General features: G+C 43.5%; 1 protein-coding gene across 2 annotated transcripts in view; it reads right to left on the reverse strand.

Annotated features, from left to right (window-relative positions):
* Positions 1-3,576: 3,576 nt before the first annotated feature.
* The window catches only part of atp8b5b (ATPase phospholipid transporting 8B5b), a 30,654-nt gene continuing 17,174 nt past the window's right edge, over positions 3,577-17,056 (reverse strand). The window contains exons 7-28 of one of the 2 annotated variants that reach the window (XM_084160147.1): positions 15,718-15,790; positions 15,417-15,487; positions 15,199-15,281; positions 14,918-15,076; positions 14,705-14,793; positions 14,408-14,595; positions 13,777-13,985; positions 13,590-13,633; positions 13,288-13,453; positions 12,771-12,959; positions 12,464-12,579; positions 9,878-10,042; positions 9,647-9,758; positions 9,454-9,559; positions 9,202-9,352; positions 6,626-6,809; positions 6,183-6,406; positions 5,889-5,972; positions 5,525-5,770; positions 5,190-5,328; positions 4,844-4,974; positions 3,577-4,738 (exon numbers count right to left, since the gene is read on the reverse strand). In XM_084160147.1, the coding sequence (XP_084016273.1) occupies positions 4,475-4,738; positions 4,844-4,974; positions 5,190-5,328; positions 5,525-5,770; positions 5,889-5,972; positions 6,183-6,406; positions 6,626-6,809; positions 9,202-9,352; positions 9,454-9,559; positions 9,647-9,758; positions 9,878-10,042; positions 12,464-12,579; positions 12,771-12,959; positions 13,288-13,453; positions 13,590-13,633; positions 13,777-13,985; positions 14,408-14,595; positions 14,705-14,793; positions 14,918-15,076; positions 15,199-15,281; positions 15,417-15,487; positions 15,718-15,790 (3,193 nt within the window). In that variant the 3' untranslated portion in view covers positions 3,577-4,474. The remainder of the gene's footprint in view (positions 4,739-4,843; positions 4,975-5,189; positions 5,329-5,524; positions 5,771-5,888; positions 5,973-6,182; positions 6,407-6,625; positions 6,810-9,201; positions 9,353-9,453; positions 9,560-9,646; positions 9,759-9,877; positions 10,043-12,463; positions 12,580-12,770; positions 12,960-13,287; positions 13,454-13,589; positions 13,634-13,776; positions 13,986-14,407; positions 14,596-14,704; positions 14,794-14,917; positions 15,077-15,198; positions 15,282-15,416; positions 15,488-15,717; positions 15,791-17,056) is intronic. The other variant, XM_084160148.1, reaches the window with a different exon arrangement.

Genomic DNA, 17,056 nt, shown 5'->3' on the forward strand with positions numbered 1-17,056 from the left:
ATTCCAGTTTCCACTCCCTATTTAGTCTTGCTCTTGTGACTGACTGGGATCGAACCAGGCCTCCTGCATGTCACAAGACTGTGTTAGCCCACTTAGCTAAAGCTCAAAGGAATGAGTTCAGGAAGCTAACACAACTCTTAAAGTCTCCAGCAAGGTTACTAATCAAAAGAGCGTGGTCATCGAACCACCTCAGTTACATTTCACCCCCCTTTGACCTCATACTCAGAGATCACATCACCAATATAACTGACTGAGTTCAAAATCAGACTGCACAACAACAGTTTCTGTGGCAAACAGAAGCAGACAGATCTGTGCACCCCATTTAATGAGAGTGCAACAGAGGTGGTTTGGTGATCCATGCATGTGATGAGCATCCTTGTGTCATGACGTGACTTTCATTAATGTGATGACTGTTATTTATCGAATCAACTAACTATGTTTAATTGTTACTCAATTAAATTAATCATGTAACAATTAACTCATTATGAATTTGGGGCACCACGGAAGAAGTTGTTTAACGAGTTATCATCTCCCGAATTAAACTCTTAGAAGATAACAGTCACTTATTACTCATTACCTAATATCAGTCTGCCAATGTTTTTTGGTCTAGTGAGTTTATCTTCTTCACTTATTTCCCTCATTAAAATGCAAATCAATTTATAACATTGTTGACATGTGTTTTTCTTTTCTTTTGTTGTTGTTATTCTGTGTCTCACTGTTCAAATAAACCTACCATTAAAATTATAGACTGATCATGTCTTTGTCAGTGGGCAAACGTACAAAATCAGCAGGGGATTAAATACTTTTTTCCCTCACTGTATTTTATACAACATTTAGATGTAAACTTGATAACTAGAATGTGTACACTTTCAGAGTTACAGTTATATATTCATACCATCCTTAATGACATCACAAAATGATAAATAATATGACATGATTATTCTTTAGGTCCCCACTGACCATTCCAAACATGTGGATGTCAGAAATAATGTTCCAACGTCCACTTTAATTGACATAAAAGTTTTGCCGGCAAAAGTCTCTCTGTAACAAAGAGATTTCTTTCCCAATACTGCAGGGCAAGAAAGACCCGTTTGCGGCACACAATTTATGATCTGGTGTTAAGGTGTCAAAACTGGCACAACTCCCCACTCTCCTCTCCTTTGGGAGAGAGGGGGCGTCTGGCTATCTGTCAGCCATTTGCCACTTTGATCTGGCACCTTTGAGCCTCACCAAGGAGAGTCATGACACTTGCCTGAGACCTAAAGACATGTGTTAGTTTGACTGATGGGGTTCTAACTCAGGGCTCCTGTGCGCCAGACAAATCCAACTTTTCAGGTCTCAGACAAGTTACTCATCCCACCAGCGTGGTCACCAAACTACCTGTGTTCCTCTCCATCCCCCTTTGACCTCCTCCTTGAAGAGACCCATCCAAGTAACAGGACCAATGCCTGGGCTTTAGCTCAGCAGGCTAACACATTCTTAACCCAGTCAGTCACATTACCCTTATGACTACCCTTGCCGGAGACTTGGAACTAACACGTCTAACATGTATTAGTGTAGCAGATGGGTATCTGTGAAACTCACTCCTCAGCCTAAAGTGTCGCTCCTTGCGCAATTAAACAAGGTATTTTTTAATAGCACGATGGGTTGGAATGCTTCAGGAGGGCGGTCACGTGTGTTTACGAGGCAGAAGTCCTGAGTTCGAGTCTCCTTATGAACTGAATCAGAGGGAAGCGGTCCTCGCTAAGCAGGCAGCGTGGCATCCTTTACAATGGTGCCACTGGACTCAGATCTACAGTTGCACTCAGTTTAACCACTGGGGTCGATGTGGAGTGAGTTTGGGGGTGAATGTAGCAGATGGGGATCTGTGAAACTCACTCCTCAGCCTGAAGTGTCGCACCTTGCGCCATTGAAGGAAGTCTTTTTCAATAGCGCGTTGGGTTGGAATGCATTGTGACATGCAGGAGACCTGGTTTGAACCCAGTCAGTCACAAGAGCAAGATTGAATAGGGAGTGGAAAGGCTATCCTGAGGGGTTATAACAGGGCTATTCAACTATATTCTTATGGGGGCCAAATTGTGTTTTTTGTGACACTCCCTTCTAACGTGTCCTGCGCGGCATGTGATCATCATAGAGGGGAACAGAAAGCACATCCATGTTTCAGAGAGTCTAAGCTTTCAGGAATGGGGTCATGGTAGCATATATACCAAAACGGTTCAAATGGTAGAGCCAAATTCATAAGGAAGGAAATAAATTAAACATGCCACATTAGCTTCAGAAACCACCAGAAACGTCTGTTTACCACAGAGAGCGTTTTATTATATCTGTTCTCCTCTACCTTTCCTGGCTGCCAAAGTACCAGGATGTTGTCTCTGGTTTTGAATTGGAATTTAGATAACTGAATTAGAAAACTGAATCTGAATGCATCTGAGAAGTTGAATATATGAAACAAATTAAAATATTAAATAATAGTTTGTAAACTTGATACACAGACAATAAATGCAATATTTATCATATTGAAACTAAAAATATAAATATTGAATTTGAATATTCAATTAAATTGAAATTGAATTTTTAAAGGAATGCAATATTCATTAAATTCAGTTTCAAATCATGAAATACAAGTTCAAGTTATGAATTCTATCATTCAATTTGTGCATTACAAATTCAAATTCTATATCCTAATACAAATTCAAAATGATGTAGCCTAATTCAAATACAATTTCTGTTTGCAATGAAATCACTCACAGTTTTCCAGACATAAGGTCTGCATGAGAGATTGGGAAGGCGAGTGAAATAGGGCGAGTGTGAAAGCGAGACTGACAGCGGAGCCCAGAACGTGAGCGTGTCAGCGCATCATGCCAGTGGTCTACCGCAACACAAACGACCAACATTTGCCAGTAGCACTACTATGTCCTAAATCCGTTTACATTAAATAACATTCAAAATGAACACACACTCCAGCATTAAAAAACAAAGAAATGCATTTACATTTGTCAGGAGAGCATCGTGGAACAGCCTACGCATAGGCATCTCCTAACCTACATGTTATTCTAACAGCCGTAGGTAAAAACTTGACTGTAATCTACTCCCAATTTTCAATATAAAGTTACAATGGATGCAATATTCAAATTATAAACTTGAGAAGAATAACAATATATTTTTCCTTAAAACTCTTCAACAAAATCTAATTGAATGATTAATAAAACATGCGCCCCTCGAATGCTGGTGTATTACGTAAAATAAACAACATTAAACATACATACGGTTGGTGATGCAGGTAGTTTGAAGGCTTCAATCGATAATTATGTTGTAAATTGTTCAATAGTTCCAACCGTTGCAGGACAGTTCCTTCTTTCCAACAGTCAGGGCGCCGCGCTTCCAGTGCTGGCGAAAACAGAGGCCAGACCGGTCAGCGGTATACAGTATATTTGCGTCAGAACGTGTCTGTCCAATGTTCACAGCGCAGGACTTGCCACTCAAACAATATCGAATAGAAATAAATGTAGGCTATTTAGACTAGCCTACTTAAACATTATCAATGATTAAAAACAACAATCACAAAGACAAAAGGCATACAAAAATATCAAACATTTATTATGGCTGTAGCCTACAATGCTGAAAAAGTACATAATTCAAATCATATTAGAGAGTGTCAATGATTCGTGTTTCAGTGATTGAGAATAATTTCACACTGTCATACAATAAAGACCATACATGAATACATTACAAATAAATTACATTATTCCCAGATTTAAAAAAACGATTAAAACTTAATGTAGGTCCAACAAATATTTAAAAAATAAGTATACTAAGGTCTACTAAGATAAATCAGTTAGTCAGATATAGGCTATGATTGACATAATGCACCCATGATATCTCAAATAATAATCTCATGTACAGTATCATACATAACTCAAAGACCCTGAGTACAGACAATTCACTAGAATGTCAGTTGAACAATATTCAAAGAAAGTTTGTCCAAGATTCTCAACAAATCATATAATAACACAATTATGACTCAAGAATAACTACATTTCAGTTATACATCTATAATAAAACATTATAAATCTGCATTGTAAAATCTTGAACATCATACCACATAATTATCATTTTAACTAATGCCCAGCATGATATTGTTGCTGTATCACCAATAGTTTTTTCACAGTTACAAGTACTTACACATACATCTTGAAAATATGCCTGGCACCATAGAGATCCTATTAAATTACAGTATTTTAATTATTAATTCTATGCCATGCACTAAATGCTGAATTTAGCCTTGGGGTTGTCCTTTATTTATTTTTTATCCAGACGAAGAATGTTAGACATTCTCAAATCAGTGGAAATCTAGTGTTCAAGTGTTTCACAGAAACATGGCTGATTGATATTTGATAGATGTTTGGAATGGATTAAGTGAGGGTTTTCAGACATGAATGACCTGAACACTGTGTGCTCTGTTAAGTCATCTGTCCTAGGGACTCAGTGGTGGCTCCTCCTGCTCACTGATGGTGTTGTAGTACTGAGGCTGGGTCTGGACCAATGGGGAGTCTGTCTGGGAGAAGAGGGATGTCCGGCTCTTTGGGGTCCTCCGCAGAAACTTGCCTGAGGTCACCAGGTCACCGTAACCCTGGGCGTGGGAGAAGGCATAGCCTGACCGGCGGGTACTGGTGCGGCGGGCTTGGACACGGCGAGGGGCAGGGGGCAGCACCTTGTTCTGTCTCTCCTTGTACCTCACCTAGAGGGGGAGGGATGGGGAGAAATGAGAGAGACAGTGAGGGAAAAGTAATAATTTGTGAATCTTCTATGCCAATGACAAATATGTTGACCCTCGACCTCTGACCTTGTCATTGATAGTGGGCCACAGCAGAATGCGCAGGAACCGGTATGCCACCACGGGAAGCACACAGAGGATGGAGGTGAGTAGCATGGTCAGCCACACGTTGGGCTGGTTCAGGGAGTTCCTGGCTGTGCCTGTTACATACAGTACAGCATGACAACATGCATTCAGATACAGATACTTGCCTACATAGTGACAGATACTGTAACAAATACTGACAGATGATGTCACCGACTGACATACCTATGAACAGACACACCACAGTACTACCAAACGTTCAGATAGAAAGGCATGAATTATGAAGGGAGAGGAGGTGGATGGATGGGGGGTGCTGAAGGGTACTACTCACCAATGAAGGGGAAGGAGGAGGTGAAGATGAGGAACATGCCATTGCTGTACATGGTGAATATGACAGCAAAGTACACAGACAGACTGCCCCACAGGAAAAATTGGTTCATTGCTGTCCAATAATGGGTGTCCAGACCCAGCTTTAACAAAGACACATGCAGCTACCTCAGACTCTGTTACTATGTGTGTCTGCGTGTGTGTGTGTGTGTGTGTGTGTATTTATGTGGACATGGTTTCGCCTCAGCTGAAACCCCACCCAACATGAATTCACAGGACATTCATGTACCACCACAAACTGAATGTCGTATCATAAGTCAATGCTCTCCCCCTACTTACCTGTATATTGACGGCGATGAGCAGGCAGGTCTGGGCCAGCAGGGCGAAGGACTGGTAGTCCACAATGTCTTTGCCGTCATCTCGGACCGTGTCGTGCATGGCTGCCCAGGGGATGAAGAAGAGGACCAGGGAGCTGTAGCCGCTGTGTAACACCGTGTAGACAAAGGCCCTCTTACTGAAGAACTGGTTCAGCTGGCCTGGAGCGTAGAGCTGGGGATACTGGAAACTCCACCGGTCATTCACATCCTAAAGAGAAACACGTGAATACAAACATCTTAAGTACATACATTGGAATAAATACTTGGTGTGAATAATATGCCACTGACGTACATTACAGATATGTCAGATATGTCACTATGATTACCTGGTCAAAAAGACTTAAGCTGAGCACAGGTAGAGCTGTGTAAACTAGGTTATACAGGGTGATGAACCACTCGTCATACACCGTCTGTGGGGAAAACAACACAGCATACACACATAACATACATGACAGAGTTTTTCCTGGCCTGGTCATGTGCTCAGGAAAAACCCCTGGCACTAGTGAAAATATAATTTACTAAATGAACCAAAACATACTTTCTTTGCTTGACAAAAAGAGGAACCTCAGACAGCTTTTCACTCATGCCTCTATCTGTCTGTGTGTGCATTTTTGTCTCACCTGTGCTGAAAAACCGCAGAAGAAGCCGTACCAGAAGTGGACAAAGGTGAAGGTGAAGTTCTTGTAGAAGAAGTAGCGCAGGAACTTGCACATCCTCAGGTAGGACCAGCGGCCATGCACCAGCAGGAGGCGTTGCAGGTAGCGGAACTGAGCGAAGGAGTAATCACTGGAGAGCACCGCCTGCATACCCTCCTGACCTGATATGCCCACCCCTATATGAGCAGCTGGAGGAGGAGAGAGCGGAAGAGAGGGAAAGAGAGAGGGGTGGAGGGAGAGAGAGAGTGAGAGGATGAGTGTGTGCTTGTGTGTATGAGTTGATTAGAGGAATCATATAATAGCAGTCAAACCTTTAGCATCAGGATCAGGATACTTCAACACTGTCCCAGTATTTAACTAGTTCATATAATCGGATTCGCTCTCCAGTCTCCCCATCTCCCTCCTACCCTTGATCATGCTGACGTCATTGGCCCCGTCGCCGATGGCCAGAGTCACTGCCTGTTTGTACTTCTTCACCAGCTCCACCACCTGGGCCTTCTGCAGTGGAGTCACCCTGCAGCAGATCACTGTCTGACACATACACGCCGTCCGCAGCAGCTCCATCTCCATGTCCTTCTCCAGGGCAAAGGCCTTGGGGTAGAGGGAGGAGGGAGAGGGATGGAGGGGGGAGAGGGATGGAGGGGGGAGAGTGAGATGGGGCAGGATGGAGGGGGGAGAGGGATGGAGGAGACAACAAGTGTGTGGTTAAAATTGGCAAAAAACACACACATTTCTTTCCACAGGGCCGTGGGGTGAGACATGGATGCAGTTTAAGCCCCACCCTCTTCAACATGTATATCAATGAATTGGCGAGGGCACTAGAACAGTCTGCAGCACCCGGCCTCACCCTACTAGAATCTGAAGTCAAATGTCTACTGTTTGCTGATGATCTGGTGCTTCTGTCACCAACCAAGGAGGGCCTACAGCAGTACCTAGATCTTCTGCACAGATTCTGTCAGACCTGGGCCCTGACAGTAAATCTCAGTAATACAAAAATAATAGTGTTCCAAAAAAGGTCCAGTTGCCAGGACCACAAATACAAATTCCATCTAGACACCAATGCCCTAGAGCACACAAAAAACTATACATACCTCGGCCTAAACATCAGCGCCACAGGTAACTTCCACAAAGCTGTGAACGATCTGAGAGAAGAAGAAGGGCCTTCTATGCCATCAAAAGGAAGATAAAATTCGACATACCAATTAGGATCTGGCTAAAAATACTTGAATCAGATATAGAACTCATTGCCCTTTATGGTTATGAGGTCTGGGGTCCGCTCACCAACCAAGAATTCACAAAATGGGACAAACACAAAATTGAGACTCTGCATGCAGAATTCTGGAAAAATATCCTCTGTGTACAACGAAAACACCAAATAATGCATGCAGAGCAGAATTAGGCCGATACCCGCTAATTATCAAAATTCAGAAAAGAGCTGTTCAATTCTATAACCACTTAAAAGGAAGCGATTCCCAAACCTTCCATAACAAAGCCATCACCTACAGAGAGATTAACTTGGAGAAGAGTCCCCTAAGTAAGCTGGTCCTGGGGCTCTGTTCACAAACACAAACAGACCCCACAGAGCCCCAGGACAACAACAACAACACAATTAGACTCAACCAAATCATGAGAAAACAAAAAGAGAATTACTTGACACATTGCAAAGAATTTACAAAAAAACTGAGCAAACTAGAATGCTATTTGGCCCTAAACAGAGAGTACACAGTCGCAGAATACCTGACTACTGTGACTGACCCAAACTTAAGGAAAGCTTTGACTATGTACAGACTCAGTGAGCATAGCCTTGCTATTGAGAAAGGCCGCCGTAGGCAGACCTGGCTCTCAAGAGAAGACAGGCTATGTGCACACTGCCCACAAAATGAGGTGGAAACTGAGCTGCGCTTCCTAACCTCCTGCCAAATGTATGACCATATTAGAGACACATATTTCCCTCAGTTTACAGAGATCCACAAAGAATTCGAAAACAAAGGCAATTTTGATAAACTCCCTTATCTACTGGGTGAAAAACTACAGTGTGCCATCACAGCAGCTAGATTTGTGACCTGTTGCCACAAGAAAAGGAAAACCAGTGAAGAACAAACACCATTGTACATACAACCCATATTTATGTTTATTTATTTTCCCATTTGTACTTTAACTATTTGCACATTGTTACAACACTGTATATATACATAACATGACATTTGAAATGTCTTTATTCTTTTGGAACTTTTGTGAGTGTAATGTTTACTGTTAATATTTATTGTTTATTTCACTTTTGTTTACTATCTACTTCACTTGCTTTGGCAATGTTAACATACGTTTCCCATGCCAATAAAGCCCTTAAATTGAAATTGAAATTGAATTGGAGGGGGGAGAGTGAGATGGGGCGGGATGGCGGGGGGGAGAGGGAGGAGGGAGAGGGATGGAGGGGGGGAGAGGGAGAAGGGAGAAGGGAGAGGGATGGAGGGGGGGAGAGGGAGAAGGATGGAGGGGGGAGAGGGAGAAGGGAGAGGGATGGAGGGGGGGAGAGGGAGAAGGGAGAGGGATGGAGGGGGGGAGAGGGAGAAGGGAGAGGGATGGAGGGGGGAGAGGGAGAAGGGAGAGGGAGGGAGAGGGAGAAGGGAGAGGGATGGAGGGGGGAGAAGGAGAAGGGAGAGGGATGGAGGGGGGAGAGTGAGATGGGGTGGGATGGGGCGTTCATGAAATATTGGAACAATTCCATAGTGTTGGAACACGTCCTGTTTTCGCAAGAACCACAAACACACAAGGATTGACACAAGCCATCAAGACAGCGATTTTCATCGCTATAACCAATAGATTCCTCCTTTTTTTAAAATGTTTTATAAATTTTAAAACATAGATTTTTTATATTATACGATCATCATTTAAAAACATTATTATAACATCTGTCAATCAGGGCTCAGAATATGTTATGTTTACAGTAACTTGTCCTGTGACCCACCAGGGTCCTTGTCCTTACCAGACTGTGTCCGTTAATCACCATAGCGTACTCTCCATTCACCGGCTCATCCACCACTGTCTCCATCTTTATAAGACAAAATAGGCCACTTCTACTCTTCTTGACAGTAGGTTCCTCTGTTCCATCAGGTGTCATCTTCCTCCTCGCAGTCCTGGTCAGGTAGAAAGGGAGAGGGAGATACTTTTACATGTTGCCTTACTGTGGTGCTTCAAGCTAGGAATGTGATTGTCAATAGTCTGTCTGTGGACTCACTGGAGTTCCTTTCTGACTTCCTCTGCTGTGTTTGCCGACACAATGAAAACCTCATTCATCTCCTCTCTCAACATGTTGCAGGAGTAGCCAATATTCTCTGCTGTTTCTGTTCCGACAGAGAGAAAAGAGAATCAGGAAGTGCCAGAGATTTTTTTTTGCCTATTGATAGTGTATTCTAAGGACGATAACCCACCTTGCTTGTCTCCAGTGAGCACCCAGATCTTGATGTCGGCTTTGGAGAGCTGTTCGATGGTCTGGGGCACTCCATCCTGTAGCTTATCCTCTACGGCAGTGGAACCTAACAGCTACACACACATACCGGTACAAACGGTAAGATTCAGTAAGAGTCAGTCTATGCTAGTAGATTGTCTTGTAGGGCTTTTGATAAGACATTGAAATGATATATATTTTCTGTGGTACACACCAGCAGGCCTTTCTCTATCTCCTCATAGAGCGCATCCAGCTTCTCCTCCCTCTCGTCCATGGCAGTGTTGGCCTCATGGTGGCGCAGTTTCCAGTCTGCCATATACTCTGGGTCTATGTCCTTGTAGGCTAGAGCCAGCGTACGCAGACCCTCCCCAGCATACTCCTGTCAATGGAACAGTTTAGAGTAATAATCCTATACACATGTACAGGGTTAGACACAGGATATAGTCAATCTTGTAAAATGTTATATACAGTCGTGGTCAAAAGTTTTGAGAATGACACAAGTATTGGTCTTCACAAAGTTCGCTGCTTCAGTGTTATGAGATATTTTTGTCAGATGTTACTATGGTATACTGAAGTATAATTACAAGAATTCCATAAGTGTCAAAGGCTTTTATTGATAATTAAATTAAGTTTATGCAAAGAGTCAATATTTGCAGTGTTGACCCTTCTTTTTCAAGACCTCTGCAATCCGCCCTGGCATGCTGTCAATTAACTTCTGGGCCACATCCTGACTGATGGCAGCCCATTCTTGCATAATCAATGCTTGGAGTTTGTCAGAATTTGTGGGTTTTTGTTTGTCCACCCGCCTCTTGAGGATCGACCACAAGTTCTCAATCGGATTAAGGTCTGGGGAGCTTCCTGGCCATGGACCCAAAATTTCGTTGTTTTGTTCCCAGAGCCACTTAGTTATCACTTTTGCCTTATAGCAAGGTGCTCCATCATGCTGGAAAAGGCATTGGTCGTCACCAAACTGTTCTTGGATGGTTGGAAGAAGTTGCTCTTGGAGGATGTGTTGGTACCATTCTTTATTCATGGCTGTGTTCTTAGGCAAAATTGTGAGTGAGCCCATTCCCTTGGCTGAGAAGCAACCCCACACATGAATGGTCTCAGGATGCTTTACTGTTGGCGTGACACAGGACTGATGTTAGCGCTCACCTTGTCTTCTCCGGACAAGGTGTTTTCCGGATGCCCCAAACAATCGGAAAGGGGATTCATCAGAGAAAATGACTTTACCCCAGTCCTCAGCAGTCCAATCCCTGTATCTTTTGCAGAATATCAGTCTGTCCCTGATGTTTTTCCTGGAGAGAAGTGGCTTCTTTGCTGCCCTTCTTGACACCAGGCCAAAAGTCTTCGCCTCACTGTGCGTGCAGATGCACTCACACCTGCCTTCTGCCATTCCTGAGCAAGCTCTGCACTGCATTGGTGGTGCCCTGATCCCGCAGCTGAATCAACTTTAGGAGACGGTCCTGGCGCTTGCTGGACTTTCTTGGGCGCCCTGACGCCTTCTTCACATCAATTTAACCTCTCTCCTTGAAGTTCTTGATGATCCGATAAATGGTTGATTTAGGTGCAATCTTACTAGCAGCAATATCATTGTCTGTGAAGCCCTTTTTGTGCAAAGCAATGATGACGGCACGTGTTTCCTTGCAGGTAACCATGGTTAACAGAGGAAGAACAATGATTTCAAGCACCACCCTCCTTTTAAAGCTTCCAGTCTGTTATTCTAACTCACTCATCATGACAGAGTGATCTCCAGCCTTGTCCTCGTCAACACTCTCACCTGTGTTAACGAGGGAATCACTGACATGATGGCAGCTGGTCCTTTTAACCAGAATAGAAAGAGGAGTGGGAGGCCCCACCCGCTAAACACCAGTCTCGACGTCAACAGTGAAGAGGCGACTCTGGGATGCTGACCTTCTAGGCAGAGTTGCAAAGAAAAAGCCATATCTCAGACTGCCCATCTTAATCTTTTATTTTTATTGGCCAGTCTGAGATGTGGCTTTGTTTTGCGGGTACTATTTAATGAAGCTGCCAGTTGAGGACCTGTGAGGCGTCTGTTTCTCAAACTAGACACTCTAACGTATTTGTCCTCTTGCTCAGTTGTGCACCGGGGCCTCCCACTCCTCTTTCTATTCTGGTTAGAGCCAGTTTGGGCTGTTCTATGAAGGGAGTAGGACACAGCGTTGTACGAGATCTTCAGTTTCTTGGCAATTTCTCGCATGGAATAGCCTTAATTTCTCAGAACAAGAACAGACTGATGCGTTTCAGAAGAAAGTTATTTGTTTCTGGCCATTTTGAGCCTGTAATCGAACCCACAATACCTGATGCTCCAGATACTCAACTAGTTTCAAGAAGACCAGTTTTATTGCTTCTTTAATCAGCACAACAGTTTTCAGCTGTGCTAACATAATTGCAAAAGGGTTTTCTAATGATCAATTAGCTTTTTAAAATGATAAACTTGGATTAGCAAACACAACGTGCCATTGGAACACAGGACTGATGGTTACTGATAATGGGCCTCTGTACGCCTATGTAGATATTCCATTAAAAATCAGCCGTTTCCAGCTACAATAGCCATTTACAACATTTACAATGTCTACACTGTATTTCTGATCAATTTGATGTTATTTTAATGGACAAAAAAATAGCTTTCTTTTGAAAACAAGAACATTTCTAAGTGACCCCAAACTTTTGAACGGTAGTGTATATTCACACGGTCCACAAGAAGTACATAATGCTAAACACACACACACACACACAAACACACACAGACACAGACACAGACAGACTGGTTACTCACATTGAGGTGCTCGGTGGTGACCTCCATTAGGTTGCTGCAGGAAGGGTTCAGTCTCTCAAAGATGATGGTGTCTGCTCCCTTACAGTACAGAGTTATCTTGCCCTCCGGACTGCGCACTTGGGGCCATACAAGATATAATCAGATTTGGTTTCAAGTCAACCACTTACTATAAAGCCACCAAAGTTTGAACAACTGTTATAGATTAATAGATTCTTCATATCATTCAGATCATTCCAGATAGCTATGATTTCAGAACATATTTCCTAATAATTCTAAAGGCATAATGGTTAGTGTTGGTTGGACTCACCGATGACCGACATCCTCTTTCGGACATTGTTGAAGTCCAGAACAGCCAGCAGCTCGTAGGTGACCAGCTCTTCCATCTCCATCACAGTGATGCTCTCTGGCGTACGAGAGCGGAACACAAATCCAAAGTTCCTGGCTGCTGTGACCAGAGCTCCCTCGTCTGGTGACTGGGCCTGGTAGTACAACTCACCTAGAAGATCACAATGGAGTGATTTATTTGTCACCGTGTCTAGCCTTAGTCTGGGTACCAGTCTTTTTAGCTAACATTCCACTCTTTGCCACGCCTGTCATTTGCCAGAGGAATGGCAAAGAGTGGAATGTTAGCTAAAAGGACTGGTACCCAGACTAGTCTAGCCTATGGAGTAGATAGAAGTTGTCCCAACCACTGATAACACAGATAGTTCTCCCATTAAGGGATAGGCATAGGTCTGTGGTGAGGTACAACTTCTTCCTCAAGCCTCCATAGTCACCCACACCAATGCAATAACATGTGAATCCAGCAGGATGCACTTGCTCACCCTCCTTCTTCTCCTCGGGCATGACGGTGTGGCACAGTGCCAGCAGGCGGAAGAAGGCCTGCACCTCAGGGTTTCCCTCCCTCACCACCTCCACCAGGCTGTGGTCATGGAAACAGAACTTTGGGTCAGCCAAGTTGTTCCAAGAGAAGTCCACCTTCTCTGTTTTCTACCGGAGAGAGAAAAAGAGGGTTAGGAATATTTGTGCCACGGAATGTAAGGACTTACTGCCAAAGAAAGGGCCTTAGAGATTTTCTTTCATACATTAAATCCATAAACCCAACACACCATGTTCCTCCTCTCACCTCATTAATCTCAACTCTTTGTCCTGAAAAGTCCAACAACTCCCCTGGAGAACAGAAGCACATTTAGTCAGTTACATGGTACAGTGAGTGATAGGAGCCTATGTGTATTAAATTATGTCTTAATGTATTTGTGTGTGTAAACACATGATAACTGTTTATATGTGTGTATTCCAGCACCAGGCCTCACCATAGGACTTTCCGTTGATGGAGCACTTGTTGAAGGTCATGATGTTCTGTGTGAGTGTTCCTGTCTTGTCAGAGAAGATGTATTTGATCTGGCCCAGCTCCTCGTTGAGCGTGGTGGTTCTGGCCTCGGCAGGCGTGTCACTCTTGGGATAATACATCTTCCTGTCCCAGTCTATGTAGAAACTGTTCCCCAGGCGAATTATCTCCACACTGCACTCAATACACAGGAGGAAGAGAACGAAAGAGAGAGAGAGAAAGAAATTCAATCAATTCACTTTGATGATTAGTGGTGATGCAGTCCTGTCATCAAAGGCACACATAGAGACACATAGAGATGCACATGCAGTGAATGGCTAGATCAGGGGTGTCAAACTCATTTTGCCACAATCAGTCTTCAACGAGATCCGGAGGGCCGCACTGTAAATTGGTTATATTTCCTCGCCCTCAAAATGTGCAAAAAATTGTCATCTATCTATTTTTTTTATTTATTGTCTATGCTCCCTGACTGTCTAGCTTTCATTTCAGTGATTATTAGCGAGCTGGACACATTATCATTTCTATATTTTGTTTTATTATAAAAATAGCAAAAATATATATTTGAAACTCCTATAGAATATATGAAGTGCACTGACCTGACGTAGAGAGATATAGGAACCACAGTGTTGAGGATTATGATGTAGGACCAGAAGGTGAGGAAGGCTGAGAAGGGAGCGTTAACCCCCTTGGGCAGGAAGGCAGCGAACTTAGAGCCGTCCTGGTATTCCCAGATCCCATTCCCAATGGCCAGGATTAAACACATAATCGCCAGGAAACCAAAGATCTGGAAGACCAAACACAACAGTTAAGAGGTGTGTGTGTATGTATGTGTGTGTATGTGTGTGTGTGTGTGTGTGTGTATGTGTGTGTGTGTGTATAATACTCATACTCACATTCAGCACCAGCACATTCATGAGGCGGTCAATGCTGGTCCGTTTGAATGTGGTCCTTCCGCAGTTCTGCATCAGCTTGGTGTCTGGACCTAAAAGAATGAATAGATCTATCATCAGTTGAGGATTTTTTTAAATGAACGTTTTGGCCATGTAAAGGGACACCCTAACCTGTTAGGTTATGTATCTGCCATCATGTGGACTGAAAGGGCTCACCTCCAAAGACGACCAGGCCGAAGCACCACTGGGTGTTCCTCAGAGTGCAGCCTCTCAGCAGGATCCTCTCATTATCCAGGGAGTACGTCTCTCCCTTCAGGGTCAGGGTGCCAGTGAACTTATCAAGGCGGTTGTTGGGAGGCTCACAGCGCACCTCACCTACACAGGTACAGAGAGGTTCAGGGACTATATAACAGTGACTGATGAACAGTTAAGAGTATTCTAAATAATACAATCTAGACATTTAAGCCATAACAATCTATCCATTTTTCCAGTCTTACCATTGAAGCTGGCCAGTTTCTCTTCGCTATCCTCCAGCTTCCCTGTCACAGTCAGGGCCTGCTTCACCTTCAAGTTAGTTTCTCTAAAGGAGGAAGAGAGTAGGATGAGAAACACAGAGAGCTGATACAATAAAAGCATGCAGTGAAATATCTCTGGTGTCAAAGGTACACACACAAACATGCAAACACATGCACGCATGCAACACACAGAGACACACCCATCTAGTTCTGCTGTTTCTATGTAGACGAGGTTGAGAGGCTCACTGCTGGACAGCAACAGAAGATCAGCCTGGAGAAGGAGTGATATAAAAAAATTGAGAGTGAGAGAGAGAAAGCAAGAGAGCACTACAGAATGTTATTGTGAAACCCAATAAATGATGACTTACTTGAAATATAAATGTTAGATTTTCTATTTTGTAGAATGACTGGTGAAATACACTGGCTGATTGTATTTCTGATGTACATCTGCCCTGTGACCTTATCACCCTCCACAAACACCTCTACCACCTCCATCCTTACCGTGACAAACTGATTATTCTCCAGCTTGATGATGTCCCCAACTTGAACATCCATCCACCTTTCCCTCTTAAGTCTGAAAAGAGCAAGAATGTAATGACACAGCGCAAAAGCAAGGTTACAGTGACCTCTGGTGTTTGAGAACGCTAACAACGTATGTTGTGCAGTTGAGAGTCGAGTGGAGACTAATGGATTCAGTAACTGAACAAAAATATAAAAGCAACATGTAAAGTGTTGGTCCCATGTCTCATTAGCTGAAATAAAAGATCCCATAAATGTCCCATATGCACAAAAAGCTAATTTCTCTAAAATGTTGTTCACAAATTTGTTTACATCCCTGTTAGTTAGCATTTCTCCTTTGCCAAGACATTCCACCCACCTGACATGTGTGGCATATGAAGAAACTGATTAAATAGCATGATCATTACACAGGTGCACCTTGTGCTGGGGACAATAAAGGGCCACTCTAAAATGTTCCGTTTTGTCACACAACACAATGCCACAGGTGTCTAAAGTTTTGAGGGGGCGTGCAACTGGCATGCTGACTGCAGCAATGTCCACCAGAGCTGTTGCCAGAGAATTGAATGTTAATTTCTCTACCATAAGTTGCCTCCAACGTTATTTTAGAGAACTTGGCAGTACGTCCAACCGGCCTCACAATCGCAGACCACGTGTAAGCACGCCAGCCCAGGACCTCCACATTTGGCTTCTTCACCTGCGGGACCGTCTGAGACCAGCCACCCGGACAGCTAATGAAACTGTGGCTTTGCACAACTGAAGAATTCTGCACAAACTGTCAGAAACCGTCTCAGGGAAGCTCATCTGCGTGCTCGTCGTCCTCAATAGTGTCGTGACCTGACTACAGTTCAGCGTCGAAACCGAGTTCAGTGGGCAAATGCTCACCTTCGATGGCCACTGGCACGCTGGAGAAGTGTGCTCTTCACGGATGAATCCCGGTTTCAACTGTACCGGGCAGTCTGGACTAATCATGATCCTATTGGTGTCACCTGTGTCTACCTGTTCACCTGTGTATTTATGCCCTCACTTCCCATTTTTCTCTGTTGGTTTCTCTATGCTCAGCAGTACTAATCAGTGTCTGATCGGAGACGTATGTACAGGTACTCGAGAAATGTTCTCCCTGTTTCTTTATTATTTCAGTCGTAGTTATTACTATTTCGTATTTTGGCTGTCAGCCTGTTTTTGGAAACGTATTTGCCCCGCCTTTCTTTTATCGTCATAAGTACGTAATTTTGTATCCTGGCTTCGGGACCACCAGTAAAGATCCTTGTTTCACCATCTCTGCTTACTGCCTACTGTCTATCCTGCACCGCACCTGGGTCAC

This window comes from Coregonus lavaretus (assembly GCF_964263955.1).
Source record: "Coregonus lavaretus genome assembly, chromosome: 4".
Classification (NCBI taxonomy): domain Eukaryota; kingdom Metazoa; phylum Chordata; class Actinopteri; order Salmoniformes; family Salmonidae; genus Coregonus; species Coregonus lavaretus.